The sequence below is a fragment of the Salmo salar genome, chromosome ssa27 (genome assembly GCF_905237065.1).
Source record: "Salmo salar chromosome ssa27, Ssal_v3.1, whole genome shotgun sequence".
Classification (NCBI taxonomy): Eukaryota; Metazoa; Chordata; class Actinopteri; order Salmoniformes; family Salmonidae; genus Salmo; species Salmo salar.
This window is the reverse complement of record NC_059468.1, coordinates 20,326,544-20,343,805: the sequence shown is the minus strand read 5'-3', so window position 1 is coordinate 20,343,805 and position 17,262 is coordinate 20,326,544. Positions and strand designations below refer to the sequence as shown.

General features: G+C 46.0%; 1 protein-coding gene across 8 annotated transcripts in view; it reads left to right on the top strand.

Annotated features, from left to right (window-relative positions):
- The window catches only part of LOC106588669 (thyroid hormone receptor beta), a 138,521-nt gene that overhangs the window by 88,895 nt on the left and 32,364 nt on the right, over positions 1–17,262 (top strand). For 6 of the 8 annotated variants that reach the window (XM_014177882.2, XM_014177887.2, XM_014177886.2 and 3 more), the window contains 3 exons: positions 8,011–8,067; positions 10,991–11,058; positions 11,345–11,398. In XM_014177882.2, the coding sequence (XP_014033357.1) occupies positions 11,052–11,058; positions 11,345–11,398 (61 nt within the window). In that variant the 5' untranslated portion in view covers positions 8,011–8,067; positions 10,991–11,051. Of the gene's footprint in view, positions 1–8,010; positions 8,068–10,959; positions 11,059–11,344; positions 11,399–17,262 lie in introns of all 8 variants that reach the window. The other 2 variants (XM_014177883.2, XM_045709453.1) reach the window with 1 other exon arrangement.

The window sequence follows — 17,262 nt, the reverse complement described above, 5'->3', positions numbered from 1 at the left end:
TGTGGTGTGTGTTCAGAGCCATTAGTTTCACTGTGGTAATTCAGGCCTGTGGTGTGTGTTCAGAGCCATTAGTTTCACTGTGCTAATTCAGGCCTGTGGTGTGTGTTCAGAGCCATTAGTTTCACTGTGCTAATTCAGGCCTGTGGTGTGTGCTCAGAGCCATTAGTTTCACTGTGCTAATTCAGGCCTGTGGTGTGTGTTCAGAGCCATTAGTTTCACTGTGGTAATTCAGGCATGTGGTGTGTGTTCAGAGCCATTAGTTTCACTGTGGTAATTCAGGCCTGTGGTGTGTGTTCAGAGCCATTAGTTTCACTGTAGTAATTCAGGCCTGTGGTGTGTGTTCAGAGCCATTAGTTTCACTGTGGTAATTCAGGCCTGTGGTGTGTGTTCAGAGCCATTAGTTTCACTGTGGTAATTCAGGCCTGTGGTGTGTGTTCAGAGCCATTAGTTTCACTGTGCTAATTCAGGCCTGTGGTGTGTGTTCAGAGCCATTAGTTTCACTGTGGTAATTCAGGCCTGTGGTGTGTGTTCAGAGCCATTAGTTTCACTGTGCTAATTCAGGCCTGTGGTGTGTGTTCAGAGCCATTAGTTTCACTGTGCTAATTCAGGCCTGTGGTGTGTGCTCAGAGCCATTAGTTTCACTGTGCTAATTCAGGCCTGTGGTGTGTGTTCAGAGCCATTAGTTTCACTGTGCTAATTCAGGCCTGTGGTGTGTGTTCAGAGCCATTAGTTTCACTGTGGTAATTCAAGCCTGTAGTGTGTGTTCAGATCCATTAGTTTCACTGTGCTAATTCAGGCCTGTGGTGTGTGTTCAGAGCCATTAGATTCACTGTGCTAATTCAGGCCTGTGGTGTGTGTTCAGAGCCATTAGTTTCACTGTGCTAATTCAGGCCTGTGGTGTGTGTTCAGAGCCATTAGTTTCACTGTGCTAATTCAGGCCTGTGGTGTGTGTTCAGAGCCATTAGTTTCACTGTGCTAATTCAGGCCTGTGGTGTGTGCTCAGAGCCATTAGTTTCACTGTGCTAATTCAGGCCTGTGGTGTGTGCTCAGAGCCATTAGTTTCACTGTGCTAATTCAGGCCTGTGGTGTGTGTTCAGAGCCATTAGTTTCACTGTGCTAATTCAGGCCTGTGGTGTGTGTTCAGAGCCATTAGTTTTACTGTGGTAATTCAGGCCTGTGGTGTGTGTTCAGAGCCATTAGTTTCACTGTGGTAATTCAGGCCTGTGGTGTGTGTTCAGAGCCATTAGTTTCACTGTGCTAATTCAGGCCTGTGGTGTGTGTTCAGAGCCATTAGTTTCACTGTGCTAATTCAGGCCTGTGGTGTGTGTTCAGAGCCATTAGTTTCACTGTGCTAATTCAGGCCTGTGGTGTGTGTTCAGTCATTCGTTTCACTGTAGTAATTCAGGCCTGTGGTGTGTGTTCAGAGCCATTAGTTTCACTGTGCTAATTCAGGCCTGTGGTGTGTGTTCAGAGCCATTAGTTTCACTGTGCTAATTCAGGCCTGTGGTGTGTGTTCAGAGCCATTAGTTTCACTGTGCTAATTCAGGCCTGTGGTGTGTGTTCCGAGCCATTAGTTTCACTGTGCTAATTCAGGCCTGTGGTGTGTGTTCAGAGCCATTCGTTTCACTTTGCTAATTCAGGCCTGTGGTGTGTGTTCAGAGCCATTAGTTTCACTGTGGTAATTCAGGCCTGTGGTGTGTGTTCAGAGTCATTAGTTTCACTGTGCTAATTCAGGCCTGTGGTGTGTGTTTAGAGTCATTAGTTTCACTGTGCTAATTCAGGCCTGTGGTGTGTGTTCAGAGCCATTAGTTTCACTGTGCTAATACAGGCCTGTGGTGTGTGTTCAGAGCCATTAGTTTCACTGTGCTAATTCAGGCCTGTGGTGTGTGTTCAGAGCCATTAGTTTCACTGTGGTAATTCAGGCCTGTGGTGTGTGTTCAGAGCCATTGGTTTCACTGTGCTAATTCAGGCCTGTGGTGTGTGTTCAGAGCCATTAGTTTCACTGTGCTAACTCAGGCCTGTGGTGTGTGTTCAGAGCCATTAGTTTGACTGTGGTAATTCAGGCCTGTGGTGTGTGTTCAGAGCCATTAGTTTCACTGTGCTAATTCAGGCCTGTGGTGTGTGTTCAGAGCCATTAGTTTCACTGTGGTAATTCAGGCCTGTGGTGTGTGTTCAGAGCCATTAGTTTCACTGTGCTAATTCAGGCCTGTGGTGTGTGTTCAGAGCCATTAGTTTCACTGTGCTAATTCAGGCCTGTGGTGTGTGTTCAGAGCCATTAGTTTCACTGTAGTAATTCAGGCCTGTGGTGTGTGTTCAGAGCCATTAGTTTCACTGTGCTAATTCAGGCCTGTGGTGTGTGTTCAGAGCCATTAGTTTCACTGTAGTAATTCAGTCCTGTGGTGTGTGTTCAGAGCCATTAGTTTCACTGTAGTAATTCAGTGCTGTGGTGTGTGTTCAGAGCCATTAGTTTCACTGTGCTAATTCAGGCCTGTGGTGTGTGTTCAGAGCCATTAGTTTCACTGTGCTAATTCAGGCCTGTGGTGTGTGTTCAGAGCCATTAGTTTCACTGTAGTAATTCAGGCCTGTGGTGTGTGTTCAGAGCCATTAGTTTCACTGTGGTAATTCAGGCCTGTGGTGTGTGTTCAGAGCCATTAGTTTCACTGTGGTAATTCAGGCCTGTGGTGTGTGTTCAGAGCCATTAGTTTCACTGTGCTAATTCAGGCCTGTGGTGTGTGTTCAGAGCCATTAGTTTCACTGTAGTAATTCAGGCCTGTGGTGTGTGTTCAGAGCCATTAGTTTCACTGTGGTAATTCAGGCCTGTGGTGTGTGTTCAGAGCCATTAGTTTCACTGTGCTAATTCAGGCCTGTGGTGTGTGTTCAGAGCCATTAGTTTCACTGTGCTAATTCAGGCCTGTGGTGTGTGTTCAGAGCCATTAGTTTCACTGTAGTAATTCAGGCCTGTGGTGTGTGTTCAGAGCCATTAGTTTCACTGTGCTAATTCAGGCCTGTGGTGTGTGTTCAGAGCCATTAGTTTCACTGTGCTAATTCAGGCCTGTGGTGTGTGTTCAGAGCCATTAGTTTCACTGTGCTAATTCAGGCCTGTGGTGTGTGTTCCGAGCCATTAGTTTCACTGTGCTAATTCAGGCCTGTGGTGTGTGTTCAGAGCCATTAGTTTCACTGTGCTAATTCAGGCCTGTGGTGTGTGTTCAGAGCCATTAGTTTCACTGTGGTAATTCAGGCCTGTGGTGTGTGTTCAGAGTCATTAGTTTCACTGTGCTAATTCAGGCCTGTGGTGTGTGTTTAGAGCCATTAGTTTCACTGTGCTAATTCAGGCCTGTGGTGTGTGTTCAGAGCCATTAGTTTCACTGTGCTAATACAGGCCTGTGGTGTGTGTTCAGAGCCATTAGTTTCACTGTGCTAATTCAGGCCTGTGGTGTGTGTTCAGAGCCATTAGTTTCACTGTGGTAATTCAGGCCTGTGGTGTGTGTTCAGAGCCATTGGTTTCACTGTGCTAATTCAGGCCTGTGGTGTGTGTTCAGAGCCATTAGTTTCACTGTGCTAACTCAGGCCTGTGGTGTGTGTTCAGAGCCATTAGTTTGACTGTGGTAATTCAGGCCTGTGGTGTGTGTTCAGAGCCATTAGTTTCACTGTGGTAATTCAGGCCTGTGGTGTGTGTTCAGAGCCATTAGTTTCACTGTGGTAATTAAGGCCTGTGGTGTGTGTTCAGAGCCATTAGTTTCACTGTGCTAATTCAGGCCTGTGGTGTGTGTTCAGAGCCATTAGTTTCACTTTGCTAATTCAGGCCTGTGGTGTGTGTTCAGAGCCATTAGTTTCACTGTAGTAATTCAGGCCTGTGGTGTGTGTTCAGAGCCATTAGTTTCACTGTGCTAATTCAGGCCTGTGGTGTGTGTTCAGAGCCATTAGTTTCACTGTGGTAATTCAGTCCTGTGGTGTGTGTTCAGAGCCATTAGTTTCACTGTGGTAATTCAGTGCTGTGGTGTGTGTTCAGAGCCATTAGTTTCACTGTGCTAATTCAGGCCTGTGGTGTGTGTTCAGAGCCATTAGTTTCACTGTGCTAATTCAGGCCTGTGGTGTGTGTTCAGAGCCATTAGTTTCACTGTGGTAATTCAGGCCTGTGGTGTGTGTTCAGAGACATTAGTTTCACTGTGGTAATTCAGGCCTGTGGTGTGTGTTCAGAGCCATTAGTTTCACTGTGGTAATTCAGGCCTGTGGTGTGTGTTCAGAGCCATTAGTTTCACTGTGCTAATTCAGGCCTGTGGTGTGTGTTCAGAGCCATTAGTTTCACTGTGGTAATTCAGGCCTGTGGTGTGTGTTCAGAGCCATTAGTTTCACTGTGCTAATTCAGGCCTGTGGTGTGTGTTCAGAGCCATTAGTTTCACTGTAGTAATACAGGCCTGTGGTGTGTGTTCAGAGCCATTAGTTTCACTGTGGTAATTCAGGCCTGTGGTGTGTGTTCAGAGCCATTAGTTTCACTGTGGTAATTCAGGCCTGTGGTGTGTGTTCAGAGCCATTAGTTTCACTGTGGTAATTCAGGACTCTATGTGCCCAAATGATACTTAGACATTCACAAAGCACTCAACCAAATGATTTCCCTTAAAAAAAGGCCATCTGTGGACCAACTCTCTCTCTCTCCCTCGCCCTCTCTCACTCACACACACACACACACACACACACACACACACACACACACACACACACACACACACACACACACACACACACACACACACACACACACACACACACACACACACGCCCACCCACAGCTCCCTCTCAGAGCCCTACTGTATATCTATCTATCTATCTAACCCAGGTCTGTAATTTATGGCTGCTACTTTGAATGTTCATCAGACTGCTGTGTCAGCCACTCACTCACACACGCACGCACACACACGCACTCGCACACACGTCCACACACCACAACAGACAACTTTCCATAAGCCCCACTACAGCCAACAGGCACTCCCCAGCTACCTTTGATGAGGCTACAGTTATTGACCTGATGCCAAGTTGCATGTAGATAGATACAACGTTATCTTGTGTTAGTACACTGAGTACAAGTGGATGGATCATGCACTTCACCTCCAGCCAGCTGTTCTCCAGAGGAAGGGGGTATGGGAGGAGGGATTGTGTATAGTGGACATACACACAAAGATGGCACCTCTACAATTTACATACACACGCAAAATGGATTATTGCAGTAGATGGATGTTTACCCGTTGCCTATCACACTTTATGGCACCTCATTCTCGGTGTGGAAGGACAGCATTATTTGTGTTGGGTTAAGGCTGTCAACTCACCTCTTCATGACATGAATACATTAGGCCATATGCCAATAAAAGATGCATTAGGCAAAATACATGGCCTGAATGGACCAGATGTTTAGCAACAGTCTCAACTCATCAGCATAGAGTAGGAGGACACACACACAACACACACACACACACACACACACACTATGGTAAAACCATGCACAGGAAAAGTGTGGAGGCTGTAATCTTGGACAGTTCACGTCCTGATATCTAAAGTTTCACTTCCTGATATCTCAATTATAGTCTCTTGCACGCTAGACACACACACACACATCAACAACTCTATACAGACACACACACTCGCACGCACTCACACACACACATATACACACACGCGTGCACACACACACATACATACATACACACACACACACACACACACACACACACACACACACACACACACACACACACACACACACACACACACACACACACACACATTGACATACAGTGCATTTGGAAAGCATTCAGATACCTTGACTTTTCCCACATTTTGTTACGTTACAGCCTTATTCTAAAATGGATAATCTACACACAATACCCCATAATGACAAACCAAAAAAAAACGTTTTTTAGACATTTTTGCTAATGTGTTAAAAAAATGTTTTTTTTAAAGTCACACTTACATAAGTATTCAGACCCTTTACTCAGTACTTTGTTTTTTGCATCTTTGGCAGCGATTACAGCCTCGAGTATTCTTGGATATGATGCTACAAGCTTGGCACACCTGCATTTGGGGATTTTCTCCCATTCTTCTCTGCAGATCCTCTCAAACTCTGTCAGATTGGATGGGGAGCGTCGCTGCACAGCTATTTTCGGGTCTCTCCAGAGATTCAAGTCCGGGCTCTGGCTGGGCCATTCAAGGACATTCAGAGACTTGTCCCGAAGCCTCTCCTGCGTTGTCTTGGCTGTGTACTTAGGGTCGATGTCCTGTTGGAAGGTGAACCTTCACCCCAGTTTGAGGTCCTGAGCACTCTGGAGCATGTTTTCATCAAGGATCTTTCTGTACTTTGCTCTGTTCATCTTTCCCTCGATCCTGACTAATCTCCCAGTCCCTGCCACTGAAAACATCCCCAGAGAATTTCGTTTCTCATGGTTTGGGAGTCCTTTAGGTGCCCTTTGGCAAACCCCAAGCGGGCTGTCATGTGCCTTTTACTGAGAAGTGGCTTCCGACTGGCCACTCTACCATAAAGGCCTGATTGATGGAGTGCTGCAGAGATGGTTGTCCTTCTGGAAGGTTCTCCCATCTCCACAGAGGAACTCTGGAGCTCTATGAGAGTGATCATCGGGTTCTTGGTCACCTCCCTGACCAAGGCCCTTCTCCCCGATTGCTCAGTTTGGCCAGACTGACAGCTTGGTGGTTCCAAACTTCTTCCATTTAAGAATGATGGAGGCCAGTGTGTTCTTGGGGACCTTCAATGCTGCAGACATTTTTTGGTACCCTTCCCCAGATCTGTGCTGAGACACAATCCTGTCTCGGAGCTCTACGGATAATTCCTTCGACCTCATGGCTTGGTTTTTACTCTGACATGCACTGTCAACTGTGGGACCTTATATGGACAGGTGTTTGCCTTTCCAAATCATGTCAAATCAAATCAGGTCTGAATACTTATGTAAATAAAGTATTTCTGTCATTATGGGGTATTGTGTGCAGATTGATGAGGGCGAAAAATCTTGTAATCCATTTTAGAATAAGACTGTAACATAATAAAATGTGGCAAAAGGAAAGGGGTCTGAATACTTTCCGAATGCACTGACACATATTGACACACACACCAGCCAGGTCGCTCTAGAGACACTGTGGAATTCCACAGGACTTAGGACGTTGGAAGATCACTCGCCAGTAAGCTTCCGGTTTGCTAGGGCGTTGTGGACAGGGATGGTGGAGAGACGTAAGCTGTGAGCTGTGGTCTGAGGGTCACATGTTCAATCCCAGTACTAAGGCGAGAGAGAGAGAGACAGAGAGACAGAGAGGCTGGGCTAGACAGATGTTTGAAATATAGTGAATCAATAGAGAACCAGTATGTTATATAGTTGACCTGAACCACCTTCTGTGGTATGTAAGAGTGTGTGTTTCTGTGTTGTCATTGCAGCTCTCTGATTCCGAGATGTGGCTTTATATTATAAAATGACAATTCTTCCTGGAATGTGGACACTCCACTTCCTGACTGTGCTGCTCTAACACTCCCCCAACACACACACACATCTAGTCTACTTCCATACTAGTCTACATACTATAGAACAGGCCATGATCTTATCGTTATGTGCTCTAGTGAAGTCTTCTTTCATGCACTGTATGTACACAGTATGGGACCATAGGCTACGTCTTCACATACAGTATGTTACAGTCTCTCTTTCTCTGTTGCATGTTGATCTCCCTGTTAAGGCATTAAAGGTGTGTGTGTTTGTGTTTGTGTGTGTGTGTGTGTGTGTGTGTGTGTGTGTGTGTGTGTGTGTGTGTGTGTGTGTGTGTGTGTGTGTGTGTGTGTGTGTGTGTGTGTGTGTGTGTGTGTGTGTGTGTGTGTGTGTGTGTGTGTTTCCACAGGGTTGCTGTTCCATCTATGTCCACTAGGTGTTGCTGTGGGCAGCAGAGTCATGTCTAGGGGACATTTGGCATAGGAGACCTGTTCCTTCTTCAACAAATCTAACAAAATCCTTCGTATGTGTCTTCCAGGCTCCAATGGTGTAAGCCGACGCATCACCGCGGGGGATTCTGACACGCTGCACACAGGTGAGAATAGCTGCCAACAGAGTCGCACGGCTATACATGGTTCTGAGTACCTTCTGTACTGTCAACAGTGTCATATTGAGCCCATAGAAACTGACTGGGAATACAGAGAGCTAGAGAGGTATGAGTTCTCTATGAGTTGTCCATGTAGCAGGTAGCCTAGTGGTTAGAGCGTTGGGCCAGTAACCGAAAAGTTGCTAGATCGAATCCCCGAGCTGACAAGGTAAAAATCTGTCGTTCTGCCTCTGAACAAGGAAATTAGCCCACTCTTCCTAGCCCGTCATTGTAAATAAGAATTTGTTCTTAACTGACTTGCCTAGTTAAATATACTGCTCAAAAAAATAAAGGGAAAACTTAAACAACACAATGTAACTCCAAGTCAATCACACTTCTGTGAAATCAAACTGTCCACTTAGGAAGCAACACTGATTGACAATAAATTTCACATGCTGTTGTGCAAATTGAATAGACAACAGGTGGAAATTATAGGCAATAAGCAAGACACCCCCAATAAAGGAGTGGTTCTGCAGGTGGTGACCACAGACCAGTTCTCAGTTCCTATGCTTCCTGGCTGATGTTTTGGTCACTTTTGAATGCTGGCGGTGCTTTCACTCTAGTGGTAGCATGAGACGGAGTCTACAACCCACACAAGTGGCTCAGGTAGTGCAGCTCATCCAGGATGGCACATCAATGCGAGCTGTGGCAAGAAGGTTTGCTGTGTCTGTCAGCGTAGTGTCCAGAACATGGAGGCACTACCAGGAGACAGGCCAGTACATCAGGAGACGTGGAGGAGGCCGTAGGAGGGCAACAACCCAGCAGCAGGACCGCTACCTCCGCCTTTGTGCAAGGAGGAGCAGGAGGAGCACTGCCAGAGCCCTGCAAAATGACCTCCAGCAGGCCACAAATGTGCATGTGTCTGGTCAAACGGGTGCATGCGGTTGGCCCTGGGTTCCTCCTAATGCAAGACAATGCTAGACCTCATGTGGCTGGAGTGTGTCAGCAGTTCCTGCAAGAGGAAGGCATTGATGTTCTGGGAGGAGATCTCCAGGAGACCATCCGCCACCTCATCAGGAGCATGCCCAGGCGTTGTAGGGAGGTCATACAGGCACGTGGAGGCCACACACACTACTGAGCCTCATTTTGACTTGTTTTAAGGACATTACATCAAAGTTGGATCAGCCTGTAGTGTGGTTTTCCACTTTAATTTTGAGTGTGACTCCAAATCCAGACCTCCATGTATTGATAAATTGGATTTCCATTGATTATTTTTGTGTGATTTTGTTGTCAGCACATTCAACTATGTAAAGAAAAAAGTATTTAATAAGATTATTTCTTTCATTCAGATCTAGGATGTGTTGTTTAAGTGTTCCCTTTATTTTTTTGAGCAGTGTATATATATATATTTTTTTAAATGATCCAGCTCTATCTCCCTCCAGCCCATTAACCTCCAGCTTTTTTCCCGTCCAGCCTAGTATTCTCCAACTCTATTTCCCTCCAGCCCAGTAACCTCCAGCTCTTTTCCCGTCCAGCCCAGTAATAACCTCCAGCTCTATCGCCCTCCAGCCCAGTATTCTCCAACTCTATTTCCCTCCAGCCCAATCTCCCTCCAGCCCAATCTCCCTCCAGCCCAGTATTCTCCAGCTCTATCTCCCTCCAGCACAGTAAGCTACAGCTGTATTCCCCTCCAGCCAAGTAACCTCCAGCTCTTTTCCCGTCCAGCCCAGTAATAACCTCCAGCTCTATCGCCCTCCAGCCCAGTATCCTCCAGCTCTATCCCCCTCCAGCCCAGTATCCTCCAGCTCTATCCCCCTCCAGCCCAATCCCCTCCAGCCCAGTATCCTCCAGCTCTATCGCCCTCCAGCCCAGTATCCTCCAGCTCTATGCCCCTCCAGCCCAGTATCCTCTAGCTCTAGCTCCCTCAAGCCCAATCCCCCTCCAGCCCAGTAACCTCCAGCTCTATCTCCCTCCAGCTCTATCTCCCTCCAGCCCAGTGTCCTCCAGCTCTATCTCCCTCCAGCCCAGTATCCTCCAGCTCTATCTCCCTCCAGCCCAGTATCCTCCAGCTCTATCCCCCTCCAGCCCAGTAACCTCCAGCTCTTTTCCCGTCCAGCCCAGTAATAACCTCCAGCTCTATCGCCCTCCAGCCCAGTATCCTCCAGCTCTTTCCCCCTCCAGCCCAGTAACCTCCAGCTCTATCGTCTCTCCAGCCCAGTAACCTCCAGCTCTATCTCCCTCTAGCCCAGTAACCTCCAGCCCTATCCCCCTCCAGCCCAGTAACCTCCAGCTCTATCGTCTCTCCAGCCCAGTAACCTCCAGCTCTATCTCCCTCCAACCCAGTATCCTCCAGCTCTATCTCCCTCCAGCCCAGTCTCCTCCAGCTCTATCCCCTTCCAGCCCAGTATCCTCCAGCTCTATCCCCCTCCAGCCCAGTATCCTCCAGCTCTATCCCCCTCCAGCCCAGCAACCTCCAGCTCTATCCCCCTCCAGCCCAGCAACCTCCAGCTCTATCATCTCTCCAGCCCAGTAACCTCCAGCTCTATCGCCCTCCAGCCCAGCAACCTCCAGCTCTATCATCTCTCCAGCCCAGTAACCTCCAGCTCTATCGCCCTCCAGCCCAGTAACCTCCAGCTCTATCGTCTCTCCAGCCCAGCAACCTCCAGCTCTATCCCCCTCCAGCCCAGCAACCTCCAGCTCTATCCCCCTCCAGCCCAGCAACCTCCAGCTCTATCGTCTCTCCAGCCCAGCAACCTCCAGCTCTATCGTCTCTCCAGCCCAGTAACCTCCAGCTCTATTGCTCTCCAGCCCAGTGACCTTCAGCTCTATTTCCCTTTAGCCCAGTAACCTCCAGCTCTATCCCCCTCCAGCCCAGTAACCTCCAGCTCTATCCCCCTCCAGCCCAGTAACCTCCAGCTCTATCTCCCTCCAGCCCAGTATCAGAAGGCAGGGGAGGGTATGAGAATGGTGTCTAGGCCCTGAAGCCCAGCAGCATGTCAGGTAACACTTTTAAAATACATTGAAGTATTCAAATGCCTATTTCATCTCTACAGGAACAGTCTTTTGGGGGGGGCACATGTCACAGCACAGAATAGAATGCTGCACTCGCCTGGGTCAAAATCCTTGGGGGATTTTTTGTTTACCTCATTCAATTGAAGAAGAGAAAAAAAATCCTCATCAGGGCTTTTGACCCAGACGAGTGTGGCCAGCTGTGTTGTGCTGTGACCTCACAAAAAGAGACTGCATCTGTATCTGTTTCTAAATACTTTCTGCTTCTTGTTTCTAGAGCAAGGAGACAAATGCACCACCCCCCGCTGGAAACATGAGGCCATGCAAAATGGTACAGTTCTATTCCTCCCTCTCACCTATTATATCTGTCTATCCACAGTATCTACATGGTACAGTTCTATTCCTCCCTCTCACCTATTATATCTGTCTATCTACAGTATCTACATGGTACAGTTCTATTCCTCCCTCTCACCTATTATATCTTATTATATCTGTCTATCCACAGTATCTACATGGTACAGTTCTATTCCTCCCTCTCACCTATTATATCTGTCTATCTACAGTATCTACATGGTACAGTTCTATTCCTCCCTCTCACTTATTATATCTGTCTATCTACAGTATCTACATGGTACAGTTCTATTCCTCCCTCTCACCTTTATTATATCTGTCTATCTACAGTATCTACATGGTACAGTTCTATTCCTCCCTCTCACTTATTATATCTGTCTATCTACAGTATCTACATGGTACAGTTCTATTCCTCCCTCTCACCTATTATATCTGTCTATCTACAGTATCTACATGGTACAGTTCTATTCCTCCCTCTCACTTATTATATCTGTCTATCTACAGTATCTACATGGTACAGTTCTATTCCTCACTCTCACCTATTATATCTGTCTATCTACAGTATCTACATGGTACAGTTCTATTCCTCATCCTCATTCTTCTTTATTTTAAGCTGTCTGTCTGGTTTGTGGGGTTACACTAAAGTAGTGTTTCTTGACTCTGGTATCCACCAACTTAATGCATTTGTTTGTGATGGGGCTTCAGTTCGGGCTGGCGGCTAGCCGAAGTTGGCTAGGCGAACCAAACGAGTGTGCTCACATACTCCCTTAAAAGACCTTCGCTGGAAAAACTAGAAAAAGCAGCACTAGTACCGTTTGTCCATTTTGAGATTATGTTTCTTAGAATTCATCTGAAATAGCTTGAGAAATCTGTTTATGTTTCTTAGAATTCATCTGAAATAGCTTGATAAATCTGTCATAAATGTTCACGTTTTTGCCAAAGAGACCTTAGTTGCGCAATTTTATATCTAACTAAGATGTTTGGTGCAGTGTGCATGAAAATTAGTCATCTCTCATTGAATGACAACAAAGACTTTATTGAACAATCCCTACAGTTGACCAGTTACAGACAAAGGGGCGTAGACTTTGGCTGGCCTCCGGAAAAAAAGTTGTGTGCCCGAACAGCCAACAAAACCCTTACCGAAGTCCAAAATAAATAAAACATTCACAAAATGTCATCATAATATATACACAAACTCTTCCAAACTGCTTCGGATGGGAAGCATGCAAATGCCTTAACGGGGGACAAAGTCTTACATTGGGGGTAGTCGAGCAACAGAGTGAAGAAACACTGCACTCAGAATATCGTTTGTTGTTGGAGAATTACATGTCCCATTGACAGGTATCTGACCCTATTGAACTCAATATCATCGAATGGGCCATCAAATGTATATTTCATGCAATTCAGGTAGAAGGAACACGCAGAACTTCAGTGACATTCTAAACCTCTTTGTAGCAAATCACATATGAATTAGAGATCCAATTATTAAATCATTTCCCCGTGTCAGATACACCCTGATCTTCCCTTTCATTCTGGGAAAGCTGTGTGTGTGTGTGTCCGCTGGCCTTACTGACAGAGATCTGAACTAAATAGTCATGTCTGAGGGAGATAGCATCATGTCATGCCAGCTGGGTACTCTTCGTGCCTGTGTTTTATTCACATGTAGATGTCCAGGCTGAATATGGAAACAGACAGGGTTTGGTTGGGTCCTCACTGTTTAAAGAGAAGCTCCTCCACACCCTGCGCTTGCAAAGCATCACATATGCATTTTTTGTGCCAATGTTTCAGCCTCAAGGCCTTAGTCAGAGCCTTATATGTGCCATACAGGTTACATGTGTGTTAGTGTTACCTGGCAGAGGATCAGTGTGCTTGATGAGGTCAAAGACATTCACGTGTCACTAATTTTGCTACTGGTAACATACAGTAGCTTGCGAAAGTATTCACCCCCCTTGGCATTTTTCCTATTTTGTTGCCTTACAACTTGGAATTAAAATTGATTTTTTGGGGGGTTTGTATCATTGGATTTACACAACATGCCTATCACTTTGAAGATGCAAAATGTTTTTTCTTGTGAAACAAACAAGAAATAAGACAAAAAAAAAACTGAAAACTTGGGCGTACATAGCTATTCACCCCCCCAAAGCAATTACAGCAGCAAGTCTTTTGGGGTATGTCTCTATAAGCTTGGCACATCCAGCCCCTGGGATTTTTGCCCATTCTTCAAGGCAAAACTGCTCCAGCTCCTTCAAGTTGGATGGGTTCCACTGGTGCACAGCAATCTTTAAGTCATACCACATATTCTCAATTGGATTGAGGTCTGGGCTTTGACTAGGCCATTCCAAGACATTTACATGTTTCCCCTAAAACCACTAGAGTGTTGCTTTAGCAGTATGCTTAGGGTCATTGTCCTTCCGTCCCAGTCTCAAATCTCTGGAAGACTGAAACAGGTTTCCCGCAATAATTTCTCTGTATTTAGCGCCATCCATCATTCCTTAAATTCTGACCAGTTTCTCAGTCCCCGCTGATGAAAAACATGGTGTTCTCAGGGTGATGAGAGGTGTTGGATTTGCGCCAGACATAGCTTTTTCCTTGATGGCCAAAAAGCTAAATTTTAGTCTCATCTGACCAGGGTACCTTCTTCCATATGTTTGGGGAGTCTCCCACATGCCTTTTGGCGAACACCAAACATGTTTGCTTATTTTTTTCTTTAAGCAATGGCTTTTTTTCTGGCCACTCTTCCATAAAGCCCAGCTCTGTGGAGTGTACTGCTTAAAGTGGTCCTATGGACAGATACTCCAATCTCCGCTGTGGAGCTTTGCAGCTCCTTCAGGTTATCTTTGTTGCCTCTCTGATTAATGCCCTCCTTTCCTGGTCCATGAGTTTTGGTGGGCGGCCCTCTCTTGGCAAGTTTGTTGTGGTGCCATATTCTTTCTATTATTTAATAATGGATTTAATGGTACTCTGTGGGATGTTCAAAGTTTAGGATATTTTTCTATAACTCAACCCTCATCTGTACTTCCCCACAACATTGTCCCTGACCTGTTTGGAGAGCTCCTTGGTCTTCATGGTGCTGCTTGCTTGGTGGTGCCCCTTGCTTAGTGGTGTTGCAGACTCTGGGGCCTTTCAGAACAGGTGTATATATACTGAGATCATGTGACACATAGATTGCACACAGGTGGACTTTATTTAACTAATTATGTGACTTCTTACATTTTTTTTACATTTTAGGCATTTAGCAGACGTTCTTATCCAGAGCGACTTACAGTACATTTAGTTTTTTTTGTTTCCGTACTGGTCCCCCGTGGGAATCGAACCCACAACCCTGGCGTTGCAAACACCATGCTCTACCAACTGAGCCACACGGGACACTTCTGGAGGTAATTAGTTGCACCAGATCTTATTTAGGGGCTTCATAGCAAAGGGGGTGAATACATACGCACACACCACTTTTACTTTTTTAAGTAATTTTTTTTCATTTCACTTCACCAATTTGGACTATTTTGTGTATGTCTATTACATGAAATCCAAATAAAAATCGATTTAAATTATAGGTTGTAATGCAACAAAATAGGAAAAACCCCAAGTGGGATGAATACTTTTGCAAGGCACTGTATAGGGTACTTCTGAAGTAAAGTAGTTTAATTCTGTGGTGCTGTCTTCTACACAATGTATTTTACACTCTTAGAAAAAGGGTTCCAAAAGGGTTATTTGCAGAGGGATAGGGTTCTACCAAGAACTGTTTTGATCAGAACGACCCTTTTTGGAAGACTAGGGTTCTTTGTGAGGCAAAGGGTTCTAACTAGATACCTAGAACCTTTAACATCCTAAGAACTGTTTATGTAAGAAAGGGTATTTGTATTTGTCACATGCGCCGAATACAACAGGTGTAGACCTTACAGTGAAATGCGTACTAACCAATAATGCAGTTAAAAAAAAAAACATTTAAAAAACTTCCAAAATAAATAAATACATGTAAAAAAATTAAAAATAATAAATAAATAAGAATATATACAGGTGGTACCGGTTCAGAGTCAATGTGCGGGGGCACCAGTTAGTCAAGGAAATTGAGGTAATATGTATGTACATGTAGGTAGAGTTATTAAAGTGACTATGCATAGATAATAACAGAGAGTAGCAACAGTGTAAAAGAGGGGGGGGCAATGCAAATAGCCTGGGTAGCCATTTGATTAGATGTTCAGGAGTCTTATGGGTTGGGGTAGAAGCTATTTAGAAGCCTCTTGTACCTAGACTTGGCGCTCCGGTACTGCTTGCTATGCGGTAGCAGAGAGAACAGTCTATGACTAGGGTGGCTGGAGTCTTTGACAATGTTTAGGGCCTTCCTCTGACACCGCCTGGTATAGAGGTCCTGGATGGCAGGAAGCTTGGCCCCAGTGATGTACTGGGCCGTACACACTACCCTCTGTAGTGCCTTGCGGTCGGAGGCCGAGCAGTTGCCATACCAGGCAGTGATGCAACCAGTCAAGATGCTCTCGATGGTGCAGCTGTAGAACCTTTTGAGGATTTGAGGACGCATGCCAAATCTTTTCAGTATAGGTTTTGTCGTGCTCTCTTCACAACTGTCTTGGTGTGCTTGGACCATGTTAGTTTGTTGGTGATGTGGACACCAAAGAACTTGAAGCTCGCAACCTGCTCTACTACAGCCTCGTCGATGAGAATGGGGGCGTGCTCGGTTCTCCGTTTCCTGTAGTCCACAATCATCTCCTTTGTCTTGATCATGTTGAGGGAGAGGTTGTTGTCCTGGTACCACACTTCCAGGACTCTGACCTCCTCCCTATAGGCTGTCTCATCGTTGTCGGTGATCAGGCCTACCGCTATTGTGTCATCGGCAAACTTAATGATGGTGTTGGAGTCATGCCTGGCCATGCAGTCATGATCGAACAGGGAGTACAGGAGGGGACTGAACACACACCCCTGAGGGGGCCCCCGTGTTGAGGATCAGCGTAGCGGATGTGTTGTTACCACCCCTTACCACATGGGGGCGGCCCATCAGGAAGTCCAGGATCCAGTTGCAGAGGGAGGTGTTTAGTCCCAGGGTCCTTACGTTAGTGATGAGCTTTGAGGGCATCATGGTGTTGAATGCTGAGCTGTAGTCAATGAATAGCATTCTCACATAGGTGTTCCTTTTGTCCAGGTGGGAAAGGGCAGTGTGGAGCGCAATAGAGATTGAACCATCTGTGGATCTGTTGGGGTAGTATGCAAATTGGAGTGGGTCTAGGGTTTCTGGGATAATGGTGTTGATGTGAGCCATGACCAGCCTTTCAAAGCACTTCATGGCTACAGACGTGAGTGCTACGGGTTGATAGTCATTTAGGCAGGTTACCTTAGTGTTCATCGGCACAGGCACTATGGTGGTCTGCTTAAAACATGTTGGTATTACAGACTGAGCCAGGGAGAGGTTGAAAATGTTAGTGAAGACACTTGCCAATTGGTCAGCGTGTGCTTGCAGTACAAGTCCTAGTAATCCTTCTGGCCCTGCAGCCTTGTGACTGTTGTTCTGTTTAAAGGTCTTACTCACATTGGCTGAGGAGAGCGTGGTCACACAGTCGTCCGGAACAGCTGATGCTCTCATGCATGTTTCAGTGTTACTTGCCTCGAAGCGAGCATAGAAGTTATGTAGCTCGTCTGGTAGGCTTGTGTCACTGGGCTGCTCTCGGCTGTGCTTCCCTTTGTAGTCTGGTGCTTCCTGCTTTAATTTTTGCTTGTAAGCAGGAATCAGGAGGATAGAATTATGGTCAGATTTGCCAAATGGAGGGTGAGGTAGAGCTTTGTATGCTTCTCGGGTCTAGTGTTTTTTTCCCTCAGGTTGCACATTTAACATGCTGG